Here is a 22,019-nt window from a genome sequence, read left to right on the forward strand (position 1 = left end):
CAGCGTGTGCGTAAAGTAAAAGACAAATGAAGCCACAAGAAGGTAAAATCCCAACGCCATCAAGTCATGACAGCTTCGCCAGCGCCATGCCAAAGACAAGTAACCGAGAGCCCAACGCCAACATCTCGATATTCAACACTTGAACAAAGGAGATGCATGCAATTTGCGATATACACAAAGTCTATGAGGGAATGAATGCGAGTCAAAGCTTATAGCTTGAGACCTTGCTGGATGAGCTTGCCTAGTGTGACACCCTGATATGCTGTTAGTATGTCGTTGAGGAGATGGTAGGAGTGGAGTAACTTACGTGCTCACCCTTCATCATAGTGAAGTGGTTACCGCCCATGACGGCGTATTGGAAGTTCTCCTTGGGGAGGAGCTGTGCCCAACCGTTGTCGGAGAAATCGGTACGGTTGTTGAGCAGCCACTTCATGGGCGCTGGGTCCTCTCCCTCACCTGGGGGAGGGCGGGGGTCCTCAGGGTTGGGGCAGACACCGTCGGTGCACCAGATGGCGAGGACAGGAGGGGCGATTCTGGGGTTCATGGGCTTCGGGTCGTAGTCCTTGAGGTTCTGGATAGCGGACGCGAAGTGAGGAAGAAGCCAAGAGGGAGTACCGCCGGGCTTGCCAGTACCGAGAAGGCCTATCTGATCGAAGAAGATGTGGAGACGAGCGGGGAGAGGGTCAAGAGCGACAGGGCATGGGGCATCGATGAGAACGAGGTTCTCAACTTGCTCTCCGGAGTTGACGAGTTGCTGAGCAACCTCGTAGGCCATGACACCACCAGCGGACCATCCACCGACGATGTACGGGCCCTGAGGCTGACGACGCTTGATCTCAGAGAGATACAGGCGAGAGACACCTTCAACACCACAGCTCCACTTCTCGGGGCACTTCATGAACGGGCAGTTAAGTCCGTACACAGCCATGTCGGTAGAGATGTTGGGGATGGAGATGTAACTGGTTGCGCTGCCGGAGCCATCAGGGACCAAGAAGAACTTCTTGGTGGCGATCTTGGGGTTGCCCTGAAGGAGGACAGAGGTGGCCGGGGGAAGGTGGGAGACATCAGGAAGGGAAGCGAGCTTCTTGTTCACCTCAGCGAGTTGAGGGGGTTGGGCCGAAACCTTAGCAGCGGGTTTGGCAACCTTCGCCTGCTGCTGCGGCTTGGGGCGCATATCAAGAGCAGTCTCGATGTCTTTGATGGTGACATTGACAGTGAGAAAGTCAGCAGGAAGATCACGACCGGTAGCCTCGCGCATGGAGCCGAGAATGGTGAGACTCATGAGGGAGTCCATGCCAATGTCAGTGAGGTCGAGGTCATCGGTGATCTCAGAGACATCAACACCCATCTCTTCGGCGACAAGCTTGCGCGCGAGACTGGCGCCAGCCTCGGTGGAGGTCTTGACTTCTTCCTCGCCATCCTCGCTACCTGCTGAGCTGGCGGGTGTGTCGTCATTCTCTTCGGCAGCCTCGAATGGGGTGGAGTCGGAAGGCTCATCGGAGGTATCGGAGGAGTCGTCCTCAACAACGACAGCGCCATCGTATTGAGAGAAGTGCTTCTTCAATTCTCCGACCGTGGAGCAGTCAGTGAAGAGAGTAGAAGGAATGTCCATGTCAAGGTCCTCGCGGAACCTGGCGGAGATGGTCAGAGACAGGAGGGAATCGACACCGAGGTTCTCGAATGCAGCCTCGTCGACCAGCTCAGACATGTCGACATCGATCTCTTCAGCCACGATCTTCATGACCTTGGAGGTGACACCAGCGGGGGCGGCAGTCTTGACAGCCTTCGCGGCCTTAGCAGGCTTAGCGGCGGCTTTAGCGACAGGCTTGGCTGCCTTGGTGGCCTTGACTGGTGCAGCAGCGGGAAGCGCCTTGGGGGCAGGCTTAGCGGCAGCCTTACCGGCGGGGGCAGCAGCGGCCTTGCCAGAAGGTGGCATCATGATGTTGAGAGCGCGACGGGGGATGTTCTGGAACTTGAGGCCCATGACCATACCGATGATCTCAGCGCCGTCCATGATGTAGACATCACCGACGGAGATGTTGCCAGGAGCAGGCTGCATGCGGACGTAGGAGCGGTACTTCTTCTGGGGCGAAAGCTTTCCTGCAATCTTGATCGATCCCCATCCGTGCGAGATGTAGACGGAGTTCTCAGAGTCAAGATGGTCGGAGGCATTGACAATGAATCCCGAAAGATGTGCCAGAGAGTCGATCCAGTATGGTGAGCACAAGAACTCTCCGTCGGCCGCAGTGGTCTGGAATTGGACCTGAGCGGTGGCTTCGGTCTCCTTACCGTCAAGGATGACTTCTTCCATGCCGCGGTAGTTGTCGGCGTAAGTTACAAGGGCCTTGAAGAGCTTGTAAGCCATGCCACGGAGAACCTTGTGGGCGGCACCAGTCTGGAGCTTCTGCTCGAGGCTGTTGATCTGAGCTTGCACCATGTACTGAATGCGACCCCACTCTTCCTTCCAGGCGTCGATGGACTCGTACTTGACGATACCGACAGCATGCTCAGCAAGGACCTTGGAGCCATCGGCAGAGACAGTGCGGAAGGTAATCTGGACTTGATCAGTCTCTAGATCTGCGTTACCCTCAATCTGCAAGTGCTGGCCACTGGCTGGAGGAGGGTACTGAGGAATAAGGGTCTTGGTGACCTCCATGGAGCAGACGTTGAGGCCAGGAGTGGCGGTGCCAGGACGAAGCTGCTGGTAGAGATAGTCCGCGACAGTCATGGCCTGGTCAGCGTAGAGAGAAGAAGGCGTAAGAGGTGTACCATTGACCTGATGACCAGTGATGGTGGCCTTCAGCTTGGGGTCAGAAAGATCTGACTGTACGACGACAGTACCAGAGTTGGCGTGGAGCTCTTCCCGAACGATCTTGTGGCAGGAGGTAGTGGACAACTTGGATGGAGCATCCATAGCTGGCGCAGCCTCAATGGCCTTGACGGCGGTGGGAGCTTCAAGGACCTCGCCCTTGGTAAGGGTCCAGTTGTTGTGGTAGTCGAGCCAGTACTTCTTGGAGTCGAAAGCGTATGTGGGAAGAGTGTACATCTCATGTGCATCATTGAACTTCCTGTGGTACTCGTTGAAGTCGACGTAGACACCAGCAAGGTAGAGGGTAGTGATGCTGTTGGAGAGAGTCTTCCACGGGTCCTCGTTGCGGCGGAGAGATCCAGCTGCGACAGGTGCTCCACCAAGGGAAGACTTCACCATGCCACTGCAGACAGGATGAGCACCGACTTCGAGCCAGGCAGTCTTAGCATCGAAGAGCTTGTCATTCTGACCAGTCGTGAGAGCGGTCCAGAAGTTGACAGTCTCACGGGCGTGGCGGGCCAGGTAATCCGGACCAATGATGCCAGCCTCGCGGATGATCTCGCCAGTGAGAGGCGACATGACCGGAACGACGGGGGCGTTGAAGGTGACAGATGCAGCTGCGGCCTTGAACTTCTCGAGGATGGGCTCGACCTGGGCTGAGTGGAACGCGAAAGGAACGTTCAGCTTCGTGGCCTTGAAGCCCTTGGATGCGAGCGCCTCGTTAGTAGAGTCTACCAGATCAACGGTGCCACAGAGAACAGTCTCTTCGGGACCGTTCATGCAGGCGATCTCAGTCATCTTATCTCCGAGAGCGGCGGTGATAGCTTCAACGCTGCCCTTGACGGCAAGCATGCCGTGAGTGTTGGCAGTGCACTCCTGTTCGAGGAGTTGAGCACGACGACCGACGAGGAGAACCATGTCGCTGGCAGAGATGACGCCGGCAACGTGAAGAGCAGCGTATTCACCGAGACTGTGACCAATGACAGCTACTGGCTTGACGCCCCAAGAGGCCCACATGCGAGCGAGGGCAACCTGAATGCAAGCCATACCAAGCTGGACGACGACCGGAGAAAGAGTCGCGACGTCCGTACCTGTCAAGAGAGGAAGGATGGATGGAAGGTCATGCATGCGGGCAACCTTGTCGAGCTGATCGATGTCGATCCTGAAGGTCTCGAGATCTTCGTAAAGCTTTTGACCGAGACCTGTGTACTGGGATCCTTGACCAGTGAAGGTGAAGGCAGTCTTGGTGGGAACCATGGGAAGGGGGCTGTAGGTGTCCTTAATCTGAGCCTGGAGACCGTCCTTGACCTTGGAAATGTCGGACACACAGAATGCGACGCGGTAGTTGTGCTGAATGCGGCGAGCAGTGGTGGTGTATGCCAGGCTGGGGAGAGTGACAGAGGGAGTCTCATCGAGGAATTGCATCAGGTTGTTGATGTTCTTCTTGAGCGAGGAGATGGACCTGGCGCTGACAGTCACCATGTGCATGGTGCGGGGGTCAACACCCTTGGGGGCCTCAGGAAGAGGCGCATCCTCAAGGATGACGGCAGTGTTACCACCGGCAGCGGAGAAGTTGTTCAAGAAGATCTTGCGCTTCTCAGCACCGTTGCGGGGCCATGGAACTTGGGTGGTCGAGATGTGGACATTGCGCTGGCCGAGATCCTTGGGGAAAGTCTTGTTCATGACACCCTTGATACCAACATTGGCAGGAATGGCGTTCTTCTTCATCATCATCAAGACCTTGACCAAGGAGTTGATACCAGAGGCAGCTTCTCCGTGACCAATGTTAGCCTTGATCGCACCCAAATGGAGGGTTTGTTCAGGGCGACGCTGGCGGTGGCGGGGTGCAAAGGCGTTGGTGACGGAAGTCATCTCGATACCGTCACCGGCCTGAGTACCAGTTCCGTGCATCTCAACGTAGCTGATGTCATGAGCATCGACACCGGCGTTGGAGAGGACCTTGTTGTAAAGGTACTCCTGCGCTCCGGCGTGGGGATGGGTGATGGACACAGCCTCAGCGCTGTGGTTGGTAGCGGCGCCAAGAATACATCCGAGGATGTTGTCCTTGTCGGCAATGGCGTCTTCGTAGCGCTTGAGCACCACTGAACCACAACCATCACCACGGCAGTAACCATCGGCGTCGTTGTCATAAGTCTTGCAGCTGCCAGTCTTCGACAAGAACTGGCCCTTGCTGAGACCGGAGAAAATGTCGGGGTTGGTAAGGACGTTCAGACCTCCAGCACAAGCGGTGTCGCAGTCACCAGCCCAAAGCGAAGTGCAGGCAAGCTGGATGGCAGCGAGCGAAGACGAACAGGCAGTGTCAACGCTGTAGGATGGGCCGGAGAACTTGAAGTAGTAGTTGATGCGACCGGGCGCGAAGGCGCGCACACCACCAGTGATGAAGTAGGTGTCAATGTTCTCAGCTGCGTTGATCTCACGCCAATCGTCGGAAGTCTGACCGTAGAAGGTACCGATGCGCTCGAGCTTCGTCGACGGGGTGCGGTTGGGAACGTATCCAGACATCTCGAGAGCCTCGTATGCGGTGGTAAGGGCAAGACGGCCCATAGGGTCAGTCTGGGCAGCCTCACGAGGAGACATGTTGAAGAAGCGGGGGTCGAATAGACCAGGCTCATCGATGAAGCAACCGAAGGGCGTGTGGCTCTTGTTCTTGCCCTTGCCAGTAGGATCGCAGTGAGCCTTTGCGTCGAAACGATCCGAAGGCACCTCGCGATGGACGTCGAGACCCTTCTCGAGGAGGTCCCAGAGTGCATCAGGGTTGGCAGCACCGGGGAAACGACCCGACATGCCAACGATGGCGATCTTGTCATTTTGGGTGCGACCGCGGCTGTCATGCTCAGCGGCCACCCAGGAAGTGTGATCGCGGGCTGTGACCGATGACTGTCCACCACTCTTCAGCGCGGAAACAAGGCTGTTCGTGATGGAAGTGACACCGATAGCGGATACGGAGCAGTCTTGGCTAGATGTAGCAGTGACCTGAGACACAACCTCAGAGAGCAAGTTGTCCCATCGAACTGACTCAACAAGGATCTCGCTGAGCGCAGTTCGGATGAGGTCCAATGTGCTGGTGGCAGTGTGGCACTCTCCGGTAGAAGCGGAGTGCACCAGAGAAAGCGGACGGAATTGCTGCAAATGCCTGGTAGCATCCTTGTCGAGAATCTGGTCGATATCGGCCTCAGTGTAAAGGTGGGCAGCATGGTAGGGAGCGTAAACCGGGATGGATACCCGAGTGCAGCCCTTGAAGGCGTCACTCTGGAGCAGGCGCTTGGTGGTGGAGGGCGGGCCGCTGATGGTCAGAGCCATGGTGCTAACGGCGCTAATGTAGGCTTGCGCCAAGGTCGGTATCCGCTGCTCCTGGTGGAACGCAGTAATTGCGTCTTTGGCGGCCTTCTCGGAAATGCTAGTCACGATGGTGGACCATGTCTCCTTGGGAACAGGAGTCTGCTCTAGCGCCTCCTTTGCGGCACCAACGACGGTGCCGGTGCGGAAAGCGATGCGGACGGCCTCAATGGCGAGGGGAAGAAGCTCGCTCAGGGATCGCGCGGAGGCAACAACAGATCCTGCGAGCAGACCAGTGCAAAGACCGACTACTCGTGTGTTTGCCGGGTTCTTCAGGTCTGAGGGATTCTCGGCATAGTATCTAGACAGTTAGCATAGTTGGCTATGATGCGCAGGTAGGTACTGACCCAATGTAGTGCGACAGCTGCGCAATGGTGACCATGCAGCTCTCTAGCTGAGGAACCTTCAGTCCCTTAGCATAGTATGCTTCGATAAGATCCCATGTTGTCAGAAAGTTGGGAATTTGGTCTCGCTGTGTTCGTGGCAGCTTCTGCACCTCTTCGCGGACTACTTGACTGACTCTGTCGAGAAAGCTCGTCAGGGTCGAGTTGTTCTTCCAGGTGCAGGCCTTCCGCAGGAGCGGGTACTGGTCGGCGGTTTGGTCTCCGAAGATGAGGACGTTCATGATGGCAAGGGTATAAAAGAATTAATAAAAAGTTGGAAAAATAGTAGAAGTTAGTGCCGTATAAGGCAAAAGATCCTCACTGAAGGAGGATGTGGTGGTCGATGGATGGACTTCAAGGTTGAGGTATGGCAAGGGTATTCGATGGAGAATGGAACTCTGATCCAGTAGAGAAGTATGGTACTTGGTGTCTGGGTAGTGGCCCAAGAAACTGGATGAGAATGGATGGGATTGAAAGTCTCTTGGGTCTCGAGGTGCTCCTATATGTATAGGACTAGGAGGGGATGATAGGCGTAAGATGTCAAGAAGGTGGTCAGGGCGTGAATCGCGCGATGACAAGCACAGTGGATGCCGGATCTGTAACATCCATGTATTGCGGAACGAAGTACTGCAGAAACATATTGACGTGAGAGCGAGAGTGGACCGCGGACCACTTCCTGTCTTGGATAGTCCAGCCATGCTCCGAGGGTTAATGGCGTGCAGGTGCCGGGTATGTCGCCGAGTGCCTCCATACCTATTGATAGATGGCGCATGCTAAGTGTGGAGACCAGCGGCTGAGGTATTGAGCCAATGCGTCGCGGATGATAGCAAACATGAGACGTGGGGACCTGGATAGTAGGGGCGCTGTCTCAAATTCGGGGTTAGTGTGTCGGATCCCCTCCCATAAGCCGGGGTCGATAGACATGGCGTCCGTGGGTTCTACTATCAATTACAGCATCTTCCAAGCGAGTTCAGGCTTAGGTGTATGCAGTCAGGATGAATTGATGATGGTAAAGTCGACATGTCGAAGCTGTTCGCAGCAAACCCTGTCGATGTCCATGCTTAGTACTACAGGCACCAAGCAACTGTTGGGTCTGTAAGTCTACCAGGTTCCTCGTGGTGTATCCGTGTCATGCCCTCGTGGCTAATTGTGTTGTTCGGGTCGTCGACACGTTGAACCGAAGTATACCAAGCGATGCTAGGCCAAACCATGGTGTTGATAAGCCAGGAGGCAATATGATACGGCTGCGGATACCAGAAGCTACCGAATCTCAGTCAGCGTCTCGTCAAGCATGCGCCAAATAGAGTGGTTCCACAGCGTTGCAGACGTCAATCAAGCTTCTGGAGTCCCCGCTCGGACTCGTACCTAGGTGGAGGTGCTTGCTGGTAAGGGCTAGCAGGAGGCAAGGCCCACGTCTCGGAAACTGGAAGTCGCATACTCGCACAGAGATCGTCGGAGCGCCAGCTCATCGGGCTGGCCTATTCGGGTTGGTCTGCGAATAAACACATAGGGCAAAACCATTCTTTGGGAGAAAAGTGGATGTTTGACCATGGTGGGGTCTAGGCGTCCAAGCCATCAGCCACACAGTGAGCGCCGTTGACGAACTGCTCGGTGTATCTGCATGGCGCTCTCCCAGTGCGGAATCAGATCGCTGTAGGCTGAGGGATCTTCTTGCTGCGTGTACTACAGTCAGCTCAACTCAGATTCCGGTGTCCCTGTTATCGGCGCCACAGGCGGTAGTCCGGGCGTATAAGGTAGAGCACCCAGTCTAGAGATTACTAGGGTATCTCTGAGCACATCACGGCAGATCCGGGCGGTCCTCGCTTGTTTCCGTGCGTCTCCTGGCGTTGGGTCGTGGTCGAAACGAACGGACTGCAAGCTCGGACGGACGTCGTGAGAACGCGGTCGCGAGGCGTGACGTCCCCTGTAGCATCAATGGGGACTGGCTGGAGGCTGTTGATGAGCTTCGTGGCGCGGCTGGGCCACCCGCGACAGCGTTATCGAGCGTGCTAGAGATGAGCGTGTTCGTGATTACGAGGTGACGTTCATCACGGAGAGCGGAGAACCGAATAAGCAAATCCGCCAACGATCGACAGTGCGTTTTCTGCCACCCCTCACCGCCGCCCACACGTGTCGCCCGCTACCCAGCCACACCTGGCCAACCGTCTGCCACGCCTGTCCCTGACAGCAGCCAGATGCATACCGTCGTGCGAGACTTCATGTTTGACGCTGAGAATAGAACCTCACTTTGTGGATCTCGTTTTGCTACTCTGCGAAACGCGACGGTATGTGGAGTTCGTTCGCGTCGCGAATCGCGTAGCCAATCGCATGTATTGCGAGGCGCAAAGTTAAATCGCCCTGGGTGCTTCGAGAAGCCCTGAAATGGTTCCTCTCGACTCACGTTTCACGCTCTCTTCGACGCCCCAAAAGGACCATCGACTCTGTTTGGCACCATGTCGCAGATTATATCGAGTGGTGCTAGGCGCTCAGGTCACTTTTCCTTTTCTACAAGACGCTTTTTCCCCTTTCAGCACATACCCACCGCATCTCCTTCTCTTTTCTTCATTGGAGTTACTTTTCCCCCGCTGCATTGATAGCAGCACTCAGGAACGGCACGTACCCGCGTATAAACACCAACAGCATGAAAAAAGGGGTACAGTGCATGTGATGCAGTTCCACTTCCAATGGTACCTATACTATCAAGTGTCAAACCCAGCTACATACTCTTGATGCGCGCTGCTAGTCCGAGAACATTCCCTTCTGCTAGCGACCGAAGAGTCGCCAGGTGTATCCTGCAGAGCATGGACTTGGTCAACAGCTCTCTCAACAACTACAGGCGAGCATGTGATAGATGCCCGTGTGCTCGCAGGCTATCAGCCAGCTGTTCTACACATTAGCACCGTCGACAGATGCACCACGCACGCTGCAGCTGTAGCGCCGGCCCCACGTCGACCAAAGTTCTTGTCCGGATACATGCAGCGGTACATTGTTGAGAAGAAGGTCCCAACTTTACACGTATCTCTCCACCGTAGAACTAGTCTTGACTGTTAATTTCCCTACCGCCACTACTTCAAGATGCATGATGCTCACAGCAGCAGCCGGATGCTGCACCGATTATGCGTAGCGGGATCAGTATCCACCACAGCCCTTGTCGTGAAAGCAGACTACGGACTGCCATCAACCGATCCTGCAATGCAGCTTGTGGGTATATGCTTGACAGACTTTGCTTACAGCTGGCATCGACTCAATGCCGCAACAGTGATCAACGCGCTCGCCAAATCGTGGCCTCATACAATCATCATCTCGAACATCGCGACCAGCTTAGACATCTCATATGGACAATTGGTGGGACAGTCCGGAACGTTTGTGTTAGCGTAACGGGAAACGTACAGGGCTCCGTCTGGCCTCATGTCAAGCTCAGCAAATCCCGAAGCAATATTGATGCACACGGGAAGTAAAGGCGGAAGTTAGGAAGAAGCTCGGAAAGGGGCAGTACATTGCGGTATTTGTCCATGTGCCAGTAAGCAAAACTCATCGCTTTGAGGTTAGAAAGTCTCGTGCTCAAAGATATCTTCATCTCGTGACCAGCCGTGCCGGAACCGACTCACTCTTCAAGCCCGTTCGACGACGACTCCAGATAGGCGTTAGATCCTTGCCGTAGCTGGCTAACCCCGCCACCACTGGGAGCATCATCGAAGACTTAGTGCTTCCTCGCTATCTCAACGCAACAAGTTCCCCAAGCGAGGCAATATTCGTCTAGTTCGACGACTAACGGGCCGTAGAGGTGACAAGGGCGGGCCGAAGGCAACGGCAAGATCGATGATGCGAGCATTTTGTGTGCAACCCATACAGTCGACACACGCATCTATCAGCCTGGCTGTTTTGGAGCCAGAAACCAGTCCAAATCAACGAAGCGTAAGCATCTGACGACAACAGGCATCATCAATGTCGAAGGATTCCATAATCCAGGTCTCGAAGGTCAGATCTGGCACAACGACACTCCGTAGTTTGTTCTAGCGCGCGGAGCTTTCTTCCGCGATCAGCGAACACCCCACGAGAAGACATGGGAACGAGCTGCAGCATCGTTAGCGCCCCTTTTATCCAAGTGCAGCAAGTGCCAGCGGCTAAAGCGATCGCTTAGGATCCGCTTGATCTTGGTTGGATCTTGAAACAATAGCGTGGCGGCGAATGACGACGAGGCTTAGCGCACCTTCGCGCCGGACCGTTGCTTCAATAGCAAGATCCAGAATCACCGATATCAGTAATTTTGCCTCAAACGCAGGGACGGTGTTAGGGCATGGTTTCCAAGGTTTGCTGTAGATTATTTTACTGCTGCGAGGCTGATCGTGTCTGCGACCATCGCTAACGACCTCGGGTAGCTCTGGATAACGTATCCCACAAGCACTTAATGCACTAAACGTCCAAAGGAGGGACTGCCTGCAATTGCATGGATAATGGGAATGAATGATGTTCTCGATGCCCACACAAAGTCATTCTGCAAGTCACTGAGACTTACTCGTTGACTGTCCAACAATTAAATCCACTTCGTCACGTCATGACAGCCTATAACCATAGTCTTGCACAGTGCCAAAGATCGCCAGAATATGAGTCGCATCCATGTGAAGAGACAATTGTTACGTGCTATCTTGCATTAGTTCAAAGCAAAACCTCTCGAAATCAGACACCGAATTTCCTCCACGGAGACCGAGAATCCCATGATGAAAGCTCTTCTCCATCCACAGCGGCTTTGATAGCCGTCTATCACAGTCCGAACCGATCCCAGCATAGGGTGGGGCCGCTGTACAAGTAGGCATACGCCCGACCCCTTCCATTGAGTTACTATCGGTCATGATAATAACAAGATTGGGCAAAGTCACATGGGTAATGGTGGAGAGCTTTAATGGAGAAGCGTTGCGTTCGGAGTGGGTCATCATGTTCTGAAGGCTATGTGCTAGAATCCGAGGCTGCAAGTAGTTGTAATTGCATATTCAGTGACGATATAGACCATCAAGCCGGTGCACAGTGGAGTTGTGAGTTCCTTCCGGGTTTCATCGGCGACCGAAAGATTTCCCGCACCTAGATGCCAACAAAGGTGTAGAATTTCGGTGTTACAATGGGACGAAGAATCCAACTACAAACTTTTTGTAAGACCTTTTCCAGGGTTAGCAGTACTTTTGCTCTCCGTATGTCAATATTCGACGCCATAATGCGAAGGATGATTGCCAGTTCCACATGCTTGAATATTTTTAGGCGCTGCAACGTGGCTAGGTATCTAGGTGGCTATCTGGTTGTTCAAGAGCAACGGGAACAGCACGTTTAGATCACGGTGTAACATATACACGACGCCGTCATAGACCTACTGTAGTTCAGTCAGCAGCTCCTAGAGTGTTGATGCGGACTGAATCGAGCCTTTCCAAGCATCACTACTTCCTTGTTGTGTCCAAAAGGAGGCTTGTCACGAAAAGCGCATGTACACAGCATTTTCGTCAGGCCGTACATCGTGAGAACGCATGAGCCATCTCACCGCTGTATCGTGAGGCAAGTCGAATAGTGAGTGATCACCGTGCTTGTAGCACTGTAGGTATTATTCATTTCTGGTGTAAATCGTCTTCATGAGTCTTCAGACATTATCGTGCCGTAGCGACGCTGCATGCAACGCTTTCAAGGTCCGATGCTTGTACTACCCGATCTGGTATCACGGTACGGCATCCATCGACTGCATCATGACGCCTTCGACCCCTCGGGCGGACCTTCTGTGCCATGGACTTCTGAGACCCGTGGACAGTTCGTAGCACCGTGTACTCAAGGGAAGCCACGCGCGTGAGCACTGAGCCACGTTGAAGCTATGCATCAAATCTCGTGGTGCATAATCTAGCTCGTTACACGACTTGAAGTCATGGTCGTGCGAGCGCAAGTAGCGGCGTTTGACAGCGGCTCGTCATCTCCGCCAGACTGCGGAACAAGCGATGGTTTTGATACCTATAGGTACGATGCAGGGTCGGCTCTGGCTTCACAAATCTGTGTAATGGTTTCAATACCGCGTAACTTTCGGTGCCTCGGTATGCTTGGAATGTGAACGCGGACACGATCATCCTACAATCAACCATCCGGAGCGCTGCTCCGTTGCATGCGAAGCCACATCAGATGTCGTGGTACTGCCTGTCGCCAGCAATATGACCCCGGGCTCTGGACTCGATGGACAATGGAGCATGCTACCGCAGCACTTCGCGTGTTCTTCTTGATTCTGGGATAGGCAAGTTTGGCTTCGGCATGATGTTCGTGTTACTATAGTGATGAGTACACTCCTGATATAGCAAACGGGGCAAGGATGTAGGCGACTCGGTAAACCCGTTCGCAGCCCTGATTTAGTACATTGCACATTCGCCTCGCAGGCCGCTTGCGAGATTGTGACTGCCTGGGGATCCGGATTTTTCATGCGCGCACATTACGGGATAAATGCAATGAAAGGGAGAACGCAAGTAAGACAATATACGTACTGGAGCCGCAGTCGGCAAAGTTGGCTCGTCGACAAATCATGGATAGAAATTGAGAATTTAGATTGCGCGGCCATCAGAGACAAGTACCGACCCGGCGAGGCCCTCTCGGTCCGCTTTCCAGGAGCCGCGTTTGAGGGTAAAAGCGTGATACGAGGATTTCGCTTCCGCTGCACTGGTGCAGTCCCTGCTGATAAAGAAGTATAGCAGACACGAACAGCCACAATCATGTAAACCGCTTACTGCACCTGAATACCATATCTTCAAGCGACTAAGATAGCGACTGCATGACAGCGTAAGAACCGCGAGTTGAGGATAATGCGTCGTCCGAGATAAGGCATGTACTTAATCTAGCATAAAACCGTGGCGTGATACCGTGAGGCTGTACTGTAATCTTGCTCCCTTGAGAATCACGGCCAGCTCACTTACCATCGTCTACGACCATGCGTTTAAGTAGGCATGATCTACCCACGATAGGCCGCAGCTTGTATACTAATCTTCCCTTTGAACACAGATCTAGACTCGCTCTTTCCAACGGATATGGCAAGAAGATTTTTCGTCTGCGCTAGAGAGCGCTCGCGACTAGAAGATCAACCTCAGTTGTGCCAGATCCAGCTCGCAGCTGACCTGCTTCGCTGAGATGGCAACCATATGGGTGGGATGGATTGTCGCGTTTGTTGTGTGCACGCCGAGTCTTCACATCCATCTTCCATTTAACATGTGAACATGAAGACTGAGATCATGTCGTCGTCTACACACACACTGGTGGGTTAGGGCAAGCCTAGAACACGCTCTGAACGCCACAAAGAACACAAGCATCCGCTGTCAAGAGCACTAGTGAGCGCCTAGCAGCGGGAGCTTCCTTGCGAAGTTTGGGTGTGCTAAGCAAGAAGCTGAGCCGTGGTGACATTATGAAATCGCAATCATGAGCCAGAAGCTGAGCGCAAAGCTGATGGCCATCGTATGTTGCCTTGCAATGCCATCGGAGAGATTGTGGAGACTAGTGAGATTTGGTGATGCTTAGAGCCCGATAGCGAAGGAACACATTACAACTAGATGTGCATCCGTATAGTAGTGCAAACTCGCGGAAGTAACGCAAGCGCGAGGCCATTTCCTAGACAGGCATAGCAGATCGTACTAACATATTCGATAGGGCTTCCGCACAGTGTGCAAGGTTGTTTGGTTGGGAATAATGCCGAAGAGCGTTGCGGTATTCCGTGACCCACGGAGCTCCTCCAGCTGCAGGTAATCCTCTAGAAATTCCTTGCCAAACAAGACGTGGCGAGATGCGCGAGTCTCGTACGAAGGCGGACCTACCAGAGTCAATTTGAATGTCGCATTGCATACATCCAAAGCATTCCTCGATTACAGCTGACAGATGCGCAGCAAGTGGTGTGATTCCCGACAGCCTGTTGCTGTTGCCCCAATGGGAGCAGTCTGACCGAACGCGTCTTGTACCCGCAGGCTAAAGGTTTAAGCCACCTCGACTTCCTTGGTAAACGTTCTGGCGCTGCTTTCTTGGTATTCATTGTCGCCCTTCTGCGGCTTGCGGCTTGCCGTTTGAGATTGCTGGTGAGTAGATCCCCAGAATCTTGGAATGAGGGGAGTTTGCAGTCTGTTAGCGCAACCGCTGAGAACGCTAGCATCCATTGGGAGCTTCTGCTGGGCCACCAATATTTCTGTACATAAGCCCTGCATGATCGTCATCGATGATCAGTGCGAATGGTTTGCTGGAAATGCTGTCATCTTTTGTGTGAAACTGCCGCGGTGGTCGCGTTGCTCTTATCGTCAAGAGTCGCAAACGGTGAACGAGTGAGCAGTCTTCAGACGGGCTGTAGTAAGCACCGTGTGCCGGACGGGGAACCGGAACCTGAAAATACTACCCATCCACGTTGCTATAGTGTCTCAGTGTCTGACAGGCGCGCGATCTCTTCATAGCGGGATCTCTCGGCAGACAGCCCATCGCAGCTCCGCTCCCGCATTGCAGTTCCGTCCAATGGGCGATCACGGAGATTTCATGACGATCATGAGCTGTTCGTTCTCGTTCAAACTTCAAAGATGTCGCATGCGAGTGCGAAACTCAATTGAGAAAGCTGACACGACCTAACAATGCTTTGATGCTATCAATTTCCGACAGGCGTCCAGCATCACTGTGAAGAGCTTTGCGCGGCCTTATCCATAGCCTTTTCGCGGACCGCATCGTATGCTACCCTATCGCAGTCGCCCATGACTCGAACGTGAATTGTCCCGCTGAGAATTCGAAGCCACGGTGGATCGAAAGCAGCGCTGTTAAAGCGTTCTTGATATGGCGTTGCCGCACTGCACGGTGCGTCAGGTTCTGGCTGCTGGAGGACGAGCTGGCTGTCGGGGCGCCGCCCGCTCTCGGTGTTGCCGCTGGCGAACCTCCACACATCGTCAGAATACGGACAGACACTCAAGCCATCAAGCCACTCCAGCGTGCTTGACGTCTCAGCCTACGTCATTGTGGAGTTTCAGAAGCAGGTCTCACCTCAAGTGCCGCGATTCAACCGGCAACGAGCTCGAAGGTGACCGTGGGAGACTTTCGAATGAGTCTTTGGACGCGCTTGTATGGCGGGCTGCACGCAATTTGGTACAGTCCAGCCAGCCATAGACGCAGACTCCTCTTGGTACATCGTGCCAGGGAAACACGTTCGCCTCTGCATATGTTCACTGTTGCGGCCCAAAACAAGCCTCGTGTTCTTGATTGGGGTTGATTGAATCTTACCCACCGCGGTCCGCCATGCCCAGACTTCTGGTTGAGGGGATGGAGATAAGGCGGGTCGAACGCGTTCTAAGAAAGGAGTTTACAGTCTGCGATATGGCCAGGTGGATATCTCGCTTGCGTGCGTAGTAGTGAGGCAGCGGTTGACACGAAACAATAGTTTGGAAATGAGGTCGGCCGTGCGTAAAACATCAGTGGCGTTGGAGAACGCACGACGCGACTGCAAGAGCGTTAGAGGCCAAGCTTGTTTCAGTTATCGAGTGCCCTAGGTTTTGCGAATACCATTCTTAGCAATCGTTGTCACATTGGTCTGAGAGTCTGAGTCGTATCGCGAAATCGTCGGTCGTGGCTATTTTTGCTCGTGTCTTCACGAACCCGTCAGTGATGTGGCGTGGGACATGGCACCGAAGCGGAAGCGAATCGTAGGACCGACCTCGTTGGGCCGATCGTTTGGCTCGAGCACCCTGTTTCCGTCAAGATCGGCCTTAGGGCTGGCGTGGGGTTCCCGCATCTGGTAGGATGCTTTGAGAAGAAGCGATACCTGCTGGCTTCTAGTTGGAGGTCTCAGGCTGAGATGATGATCTTTGCCATTTGCAAAGTCGACTGCGGCTTTCAGGTAGCCTCTGTCGTGCTACGAGCGCATGTCTACATACATGGCGTGTCAGGCGTTGCGGAACGCTTCCAACACCGTCTGCATCATGGAAAAATGAGGTAACAGGCGTGTATATTACACCCTGAATGGATGGTGCAATCGCGACATTAGCCTCAGCGGCATACCGCAAGCTTCTGGGTACATACAGCCGGGTTCACCGACTGATTCGTGCGGTACACCGTGTACAGTGACCGCCCTCGAACTTTGGTAACCTCTGCGACCAAGGGAAAAAGCAGAAGTGAGAGCTGTCAGAGTAGACCGCAACTGATCGCCAAATAAAGCAATTCACTGTTGAATTGCAACAAACTTTTGACGGTGAGCAAGCAGCTTGTGGCTACAGGCGGGATACTGCATCCAGACGTGTCAAGCGCACCGCTTGGCCATCTAAAACCGCCCTGCGTTGACTAAACATGGAGCTGTAATAGAACCACTTTCGTGTTCCGGGGTCACGTGCAGTTTTGGTACGCGCGAGGCAACACGCTACTCGAACCTGCCATCCATGGATGGCGCCCGCGATAATCATAGCCCCGCCAGAGCCAGTGCCACATTCGGCTCACCGTTCGAAACAGTTGACGACCCACTGAAGTACGGGGACAGAGCAGGAGTATCCAAGTGAGCCGTGCAAGCGTCGAATCGAAGTGGGGTTCTCGGTTGGCGTAGTGAGCCACTGTCGCAGTGGCCTTGCAAAGCGCGAACCTTGCCGAAAATCGATATATTTTCGACGACATCAATCTGGGATGAGGGTACAGAGGACTTTTATCCTCCCTCGTTTAGTGGCCGCGGGACGAGAGAGAGCTTCGTGTTACGTTGCGAGACGGGTGGACAGACTCGAGAGATCTCCAGTGAGTCGGCACCTGTCAACCACGACTCAGCCGCGTGATGCTGACATACCTGAGTTGTTATCTCGTATGTCGCGCCCATCACTACCTGCGGGAGTAGGAAGACGCGAAAGGCTTCGTATAGCTCGCAACGAGAGCTGAGGTGGACTCACCGCTGCCAGCAATCTTAGTGGTTTCCTCGAAGGCGTCTATATAGAGACATTGGTGTATCTTACAGGCATGCCCAAGGCCCCCGCCGGTGCTGATTTGACGCATGTGCGCGCGCCGATCGTGGCAGTAATTTTGCCGTATTGCAGAATACATTACGGGTGTACGGGTGTCTTGCTGTTCTTTTCCCAGGGAGCCATGCGCCAGCTCGGTTCGCGGACTTGTGGCTGACGCGGGCTCGGCGCTCGTCCCCCGTCACTCTCAGCACGAACCTCCACCCTGCCCTCCACCAATCTAGTCCGCGGTGCAGATCTCCAAGATGCATCCCTGTTGTCGCTGAGTCTTATCATCAACGCCGTGCAGATGCCCCTGGTCGCTCGAACAAACATCGGGCTAACCGGGTCAGGCTCGACCCACCCAAGAGCCTGGCGCGCTGCATGTAACTGCGAGGCACTAGCTCATCCTCTCGTGCAGCAGGATCCCTCCTCAATTGATGAATTCATCGTCGCTCAGATGCATAATCAACACTCCCTGTTGGGAAAGCCCGCTAGTCAAACCCGCTCTTACATTTCCTACCTCTATACGCTTGAGAAATATCTCTCCCCACGCCAACGTTCTCCCTGTGATAATCTTCTATCTTTATCCATCTCTCGTCACCCACTCCAACGTGCTCAGCCTACTTGACAGCCGCTGTACCACGGGGCCTGATCTTGACCTCGTCCTTCTCAGACCACTGCTAGACGACTCGTTCTGCAGTCAGCGCCACAGCACTCTTAACACACGGCTTCCGTCTGACGTCCCAACGGAAAACGTCTAGCTGTCGACTTGACGTCTGCTATTTCTCTTAGCTCCAGACTGGTTTCCATGCCCGCCCCGTTTTAGAGCTCTCTCAGGACTACCGGACTTCGGACCCATTACTCCATCCTCGTCCCACTCGTTTGAGCCTCGCCAACCTCACTTTCGCCTCGATATCCCCGCCTTGGAGTTTATGGCATTGATCTCTTTCTGAACCTTGGTACACAATATCATCCTCAGACCCCTCCTACCACCCATCAGCCGGCCATCGCCGTGTCGACCAACATATCAAGTCTACTTCCACCAGGATCACACGCTTAATTCCTCCTTCAACATGGTCTTTTGCACATACTGTGGACAGTCGTTCACCAGAGACGAGCATCTCGAACGACATATCTTGACTCGTATGTTGACCCCGCGTCTTTCGCTCTTTCAATCTTCCTCACACCAGCTACCATCCAATCTTTCTTCTGGGATATCTGCTAATCACTGTGGATGAGCAGACACCAACGTCAAGCCTTTCAAATGCTTCACATGTCATATGAGCTTTGCTCGACGGTATGTGGCACCCTTCCTTGCTCTTTCTCATCCTGTGGCATCGACCGTTCGGAACAAAGTACTGACAGCCTCTTCAGAGATCTTTTGCAAAGACACTACACCGTACACGGCCGCAACCAGAACAACGAAGAGGGACTCCCCCCACAAGGCATAATACCAAAGTCCGCCGGCCGCACACCCATCGCCTGCAGTAATTGTGCCAAGACAAAGACCAAGTGTGACAAGAAGTTTCCGTGCACCAGGTGCGCTCAGAGGAATTTGAAATGCACATTGCGTCCTACAAGGCGGGCATCGAAAGGTGTCCAGCGGGTTGGCGGTCCTCCTGAGGCTGGGAGCGGGGACTCGAGCGAGAGTGGCAGCAACGCGGATAACCACAATACATCCGGCAATGTCTCTCCAAACCACGATAGCCAACCGAAACAAGCGATGTCGAAGTCCTCTCCTGCTCAGATCAACCAGACTGCCCATATTCCGGACAGCCAACCACCGTCGCAAAGACAATCGCAGTCGCCCTCGGCCCCTCATTCACGAAACCCTTCCATCTCACAACCGGTACAGCCACCGACACACATAAATCCCGAGGAGAAGTCGTTGCATCTTCATATGCCGATCTCCGATACGCCGCCCTTTTTCGACCAGTCCCCTTCCAACGGACTTGCTCAATCATCGTCGCTTCTTTCGCCACTCCCCACCCCGGTGAACGGCATGAATGGATTCGTCACCTCCACACCTATGTCAGGATATGACGACTTCGTCAGAACGGTACGGGACCAATCCGATAATGAGAGCCCTCAATTCATGATGGACCCTTGGAACGGCATGCCCATGGATACAACCTTTGATCCCATGCGGATAGACCCCGCGTTGATGATGAGCATGAGTATGGACATGAGCATGGGACCACCTCAGGATGGCATCCTTGGCATGATACCAGAAATGTCGCCTGCTCAAACATTTGGACAGCCTGTCCAGACACCTCGCATGGACGAGTCCTTTTCGGACCTGCAAATTGGTAGTTCGGCTTCGATGTTCTACCCCTCCAACAGGCACTCTTCGATAGCAGATGCCGGCATACCTGATCTTGGTGCCATCATCGCGGCTCAAGATGGCTGGACTGTTTTCCGTTGCACTCCTTCTATTGCTTCAAGCTCGTGTCCACGCACAGCGAGACTCAACCTCGAGCGGTTAGAGCTGAGCCTCAAGAATCACGAGGGCTGGGCTAACTGGTCCCCATCGTGGGATGAATCCGACTTTCAACAAGGCGGGCAAATCGCGGTATCGAAGTTGCAGGAAGCCACGCGAGACAAACTTCTCGCCATCACCCAAAGTTTCCTCCACAAGGCTTTGGACATCCACAAAGACGGAAGCAGCTCGTCCAGCAGTGGCGAGTCTCCAGGATCCACGGCCTCTCACTCCAACTTCGTTCTTCTTCCACCTGCTCGCGTCCTGGAGTACTTTCTCAAGTCATACGCCAACTCTTTCGAACGCTATTATCCCACCTCCGCCAGAGGTGTGCTCGATACGAATGAACTAATGCAAAACTACAACGACAAAGCGTCGAGCTTGCTCATTCTCATGATGATCGCGCAGGGCGCCATGACCATTCCATCCATAGAGGCCAGGTGGCTAACTGGTGGCTTCACCGAAGCCTGCCGGATATCGCTCTTCGACCTTATTGAGAAGAACATCATCATGGCTGGTGATCCTATCGTTCTGCGTGCAGCCCTCCTCTTCACTGTCCAGGCGGCGTGGAGTGGCGACAAATGGCAGATGGACATCGCTATGGGCCAGCGTGGCATGTATTTCTCCATGTTGCGACATTCCGGTATTCTCGATGTGCGACCGCCGGCAACGCCTCATATCAACGGAAATATTTCGACGGATGCGTTGTGGAAGGACTGGCTTCAGCAAGAAAGCCGCAGTCGGTAAGTGTTGAAAACTTCGGTACCGTCACGTGAACGCACTTACTAATATTGGCGCAGCCTCATCTACTCCTGGGTCATGGTAGACCAAGACTTATCGCTCTTCCACGATACCGCTCCACTGTTCTCAGTAACAGAGTTTGGCGCGCCGATGCCTGATTCGGATCGACTTTGGCAAGCGCAGACCGCCTCAGAGTGGTCTGAGATGTTCAACCAAGTCCATGAGTTCTCGAACGGGTACTCTTCAGTAGGCTCTGGGGCCAGACCACCCAGTCTCAGAGACCTGTTCCGTTACTTCCTAGATGACGAAATCGTCGTACAGGATGTACAGGAGATTCATCTGACACCTATGCACCTGCGTCTGCTCCTCCACCCCCTGCAGACTCTGGTCTGCCAGTATTGCCAGCTTCTCAGCTGCTTTTCCGATAGCGTCGCTTCACGATCGCGGAATCGCGCACTGACAGCAGCGTCGACCCGCGTGCGTCTCGAGGAGGTGCAGGCGTTGCTAGGGCGTTGGTTCGATTTGGCGCAACGGTACATGAAGTCCAACCCAGTGTGTCCGATGATGCAGGCGAACCTTGTCATGTTCCATCTTATCAGCTTGAACGCTGTGTCCAACTTTCCAGAGATAGAGCGCCTTGCGCGTCGAGAGGGTGTGGACGGCTCATACCAGCAGATGCTGTGGATGCACAAGAAGTGTCTGTCCGATGTGCAGGAGGCCATCACCCACGCCGGTCAGGTCCTTCGACTCATCCGTGAGATGCCAAGAGGTATCCGGCCGCCATGGTGGGCTGGCGCCGTCTACCGTGCGGGTTTGGTCTTCTGGACTGATTCGCTGGCACATGGCGAGTCCTTGAGTCCCAACCACCAAGGATCGTATCAGCCATCGAACTCCGCGTTCTCTGTGGATCGCCTTCCAGCTGACCATCCTACCATACTGAGGTACATGTCTCGTAGGGAGGGCATACCCACTCTGACCAAGCGCGACGGTGCACACGTCCCCTTGGATAACGGCTTCGCGATCCTGTCGCATTGTATCGACGTCCTTGATGAGGGTGTTGCCACCAGGTTCTCCGATGGCATTCGTAGTAAACTCGAGAAACTCGCGCGAGGATAACCTCCCACCTCCATCTCTTCTCTTCTCTCTGTCTTCCACCGTACCACCACGAGCTCATGATGTATTAGCGGGTGTTTAGGTGTTTCCCGTCTTATCGTTTCTTATCTCGTTCCATCTCTTTCGGGTGTTTTCCATCAGCATCGACATCTTAGGATGCTTGGGAAGGATATGCGCGAGGTTCCAAGCGTTGATTGGCGTTCAAG

The 22,019-nt window shown here is 54.0% G+C and overlaps 2 protein-coding genes across 2 annotated transcripts; one reads left to right on the plus strand and one right to left on the minus strand.

Annotated features, from left to right (window-relative positions):
• Positions 1-209: 209 nt before the first annotated feature.
• PKS1 (Type I Iterative PKS) lies at positions 210-6,791 on the minus strand (the record flags this gene model as incomplete). The annotated part of the gene is made up of 3 exons (XM_049395025.1): positions 210-254; positions 308-6,467; positions 6,514-6,791. 3 exons carry the CDS (start codon positions 6,789-6,791, stop codon positions 210-212), a joined length of 6,483 nt encoding a protein of 2,160 aa, XP_049258889.1.
• An 11,762-nt stretch (positions 6,792-18,553) lies between these two features.
• J4E88_001357 (uncharacterized protein) lies at positions 18,554-21,816 on the plus strand (the record flags this gene model as incomplete). The annotated part of the gene is made up of 4 exons (XM_049395026.1): positions 18,554-18,623; positions 18,723-18,777; positions 18,855-20,702; positions 20,760-21,816. The coding sequence occupies 4 exons, from the start codon at positions 18,554-18,556 to the stop codon at positions 21,814-21,816; spliced, it is 3,030 nt and encodes a 1,009-aa protein (XP_049258890.1).
• Between the last annotated feature and the right edge of the window lie 203 nt (positions 21,817-22,019).

This window comes from Alternaria novae-zelandiae (assembly GCF_023758075.1).
Source record: "Alternaria novae-zelandiae strain BMP 2774 chromosome Unknown scaffold_2, whole genome shotgun sequence".
NCBI classification, from domain to species: domain Eukaryota; kingdom Fungi; phylum Ascomycota; class Dothideomycetes; order Pleosporales; family Pleosporaceae; genus Alternaria; species Alternaria novae-zelandiae.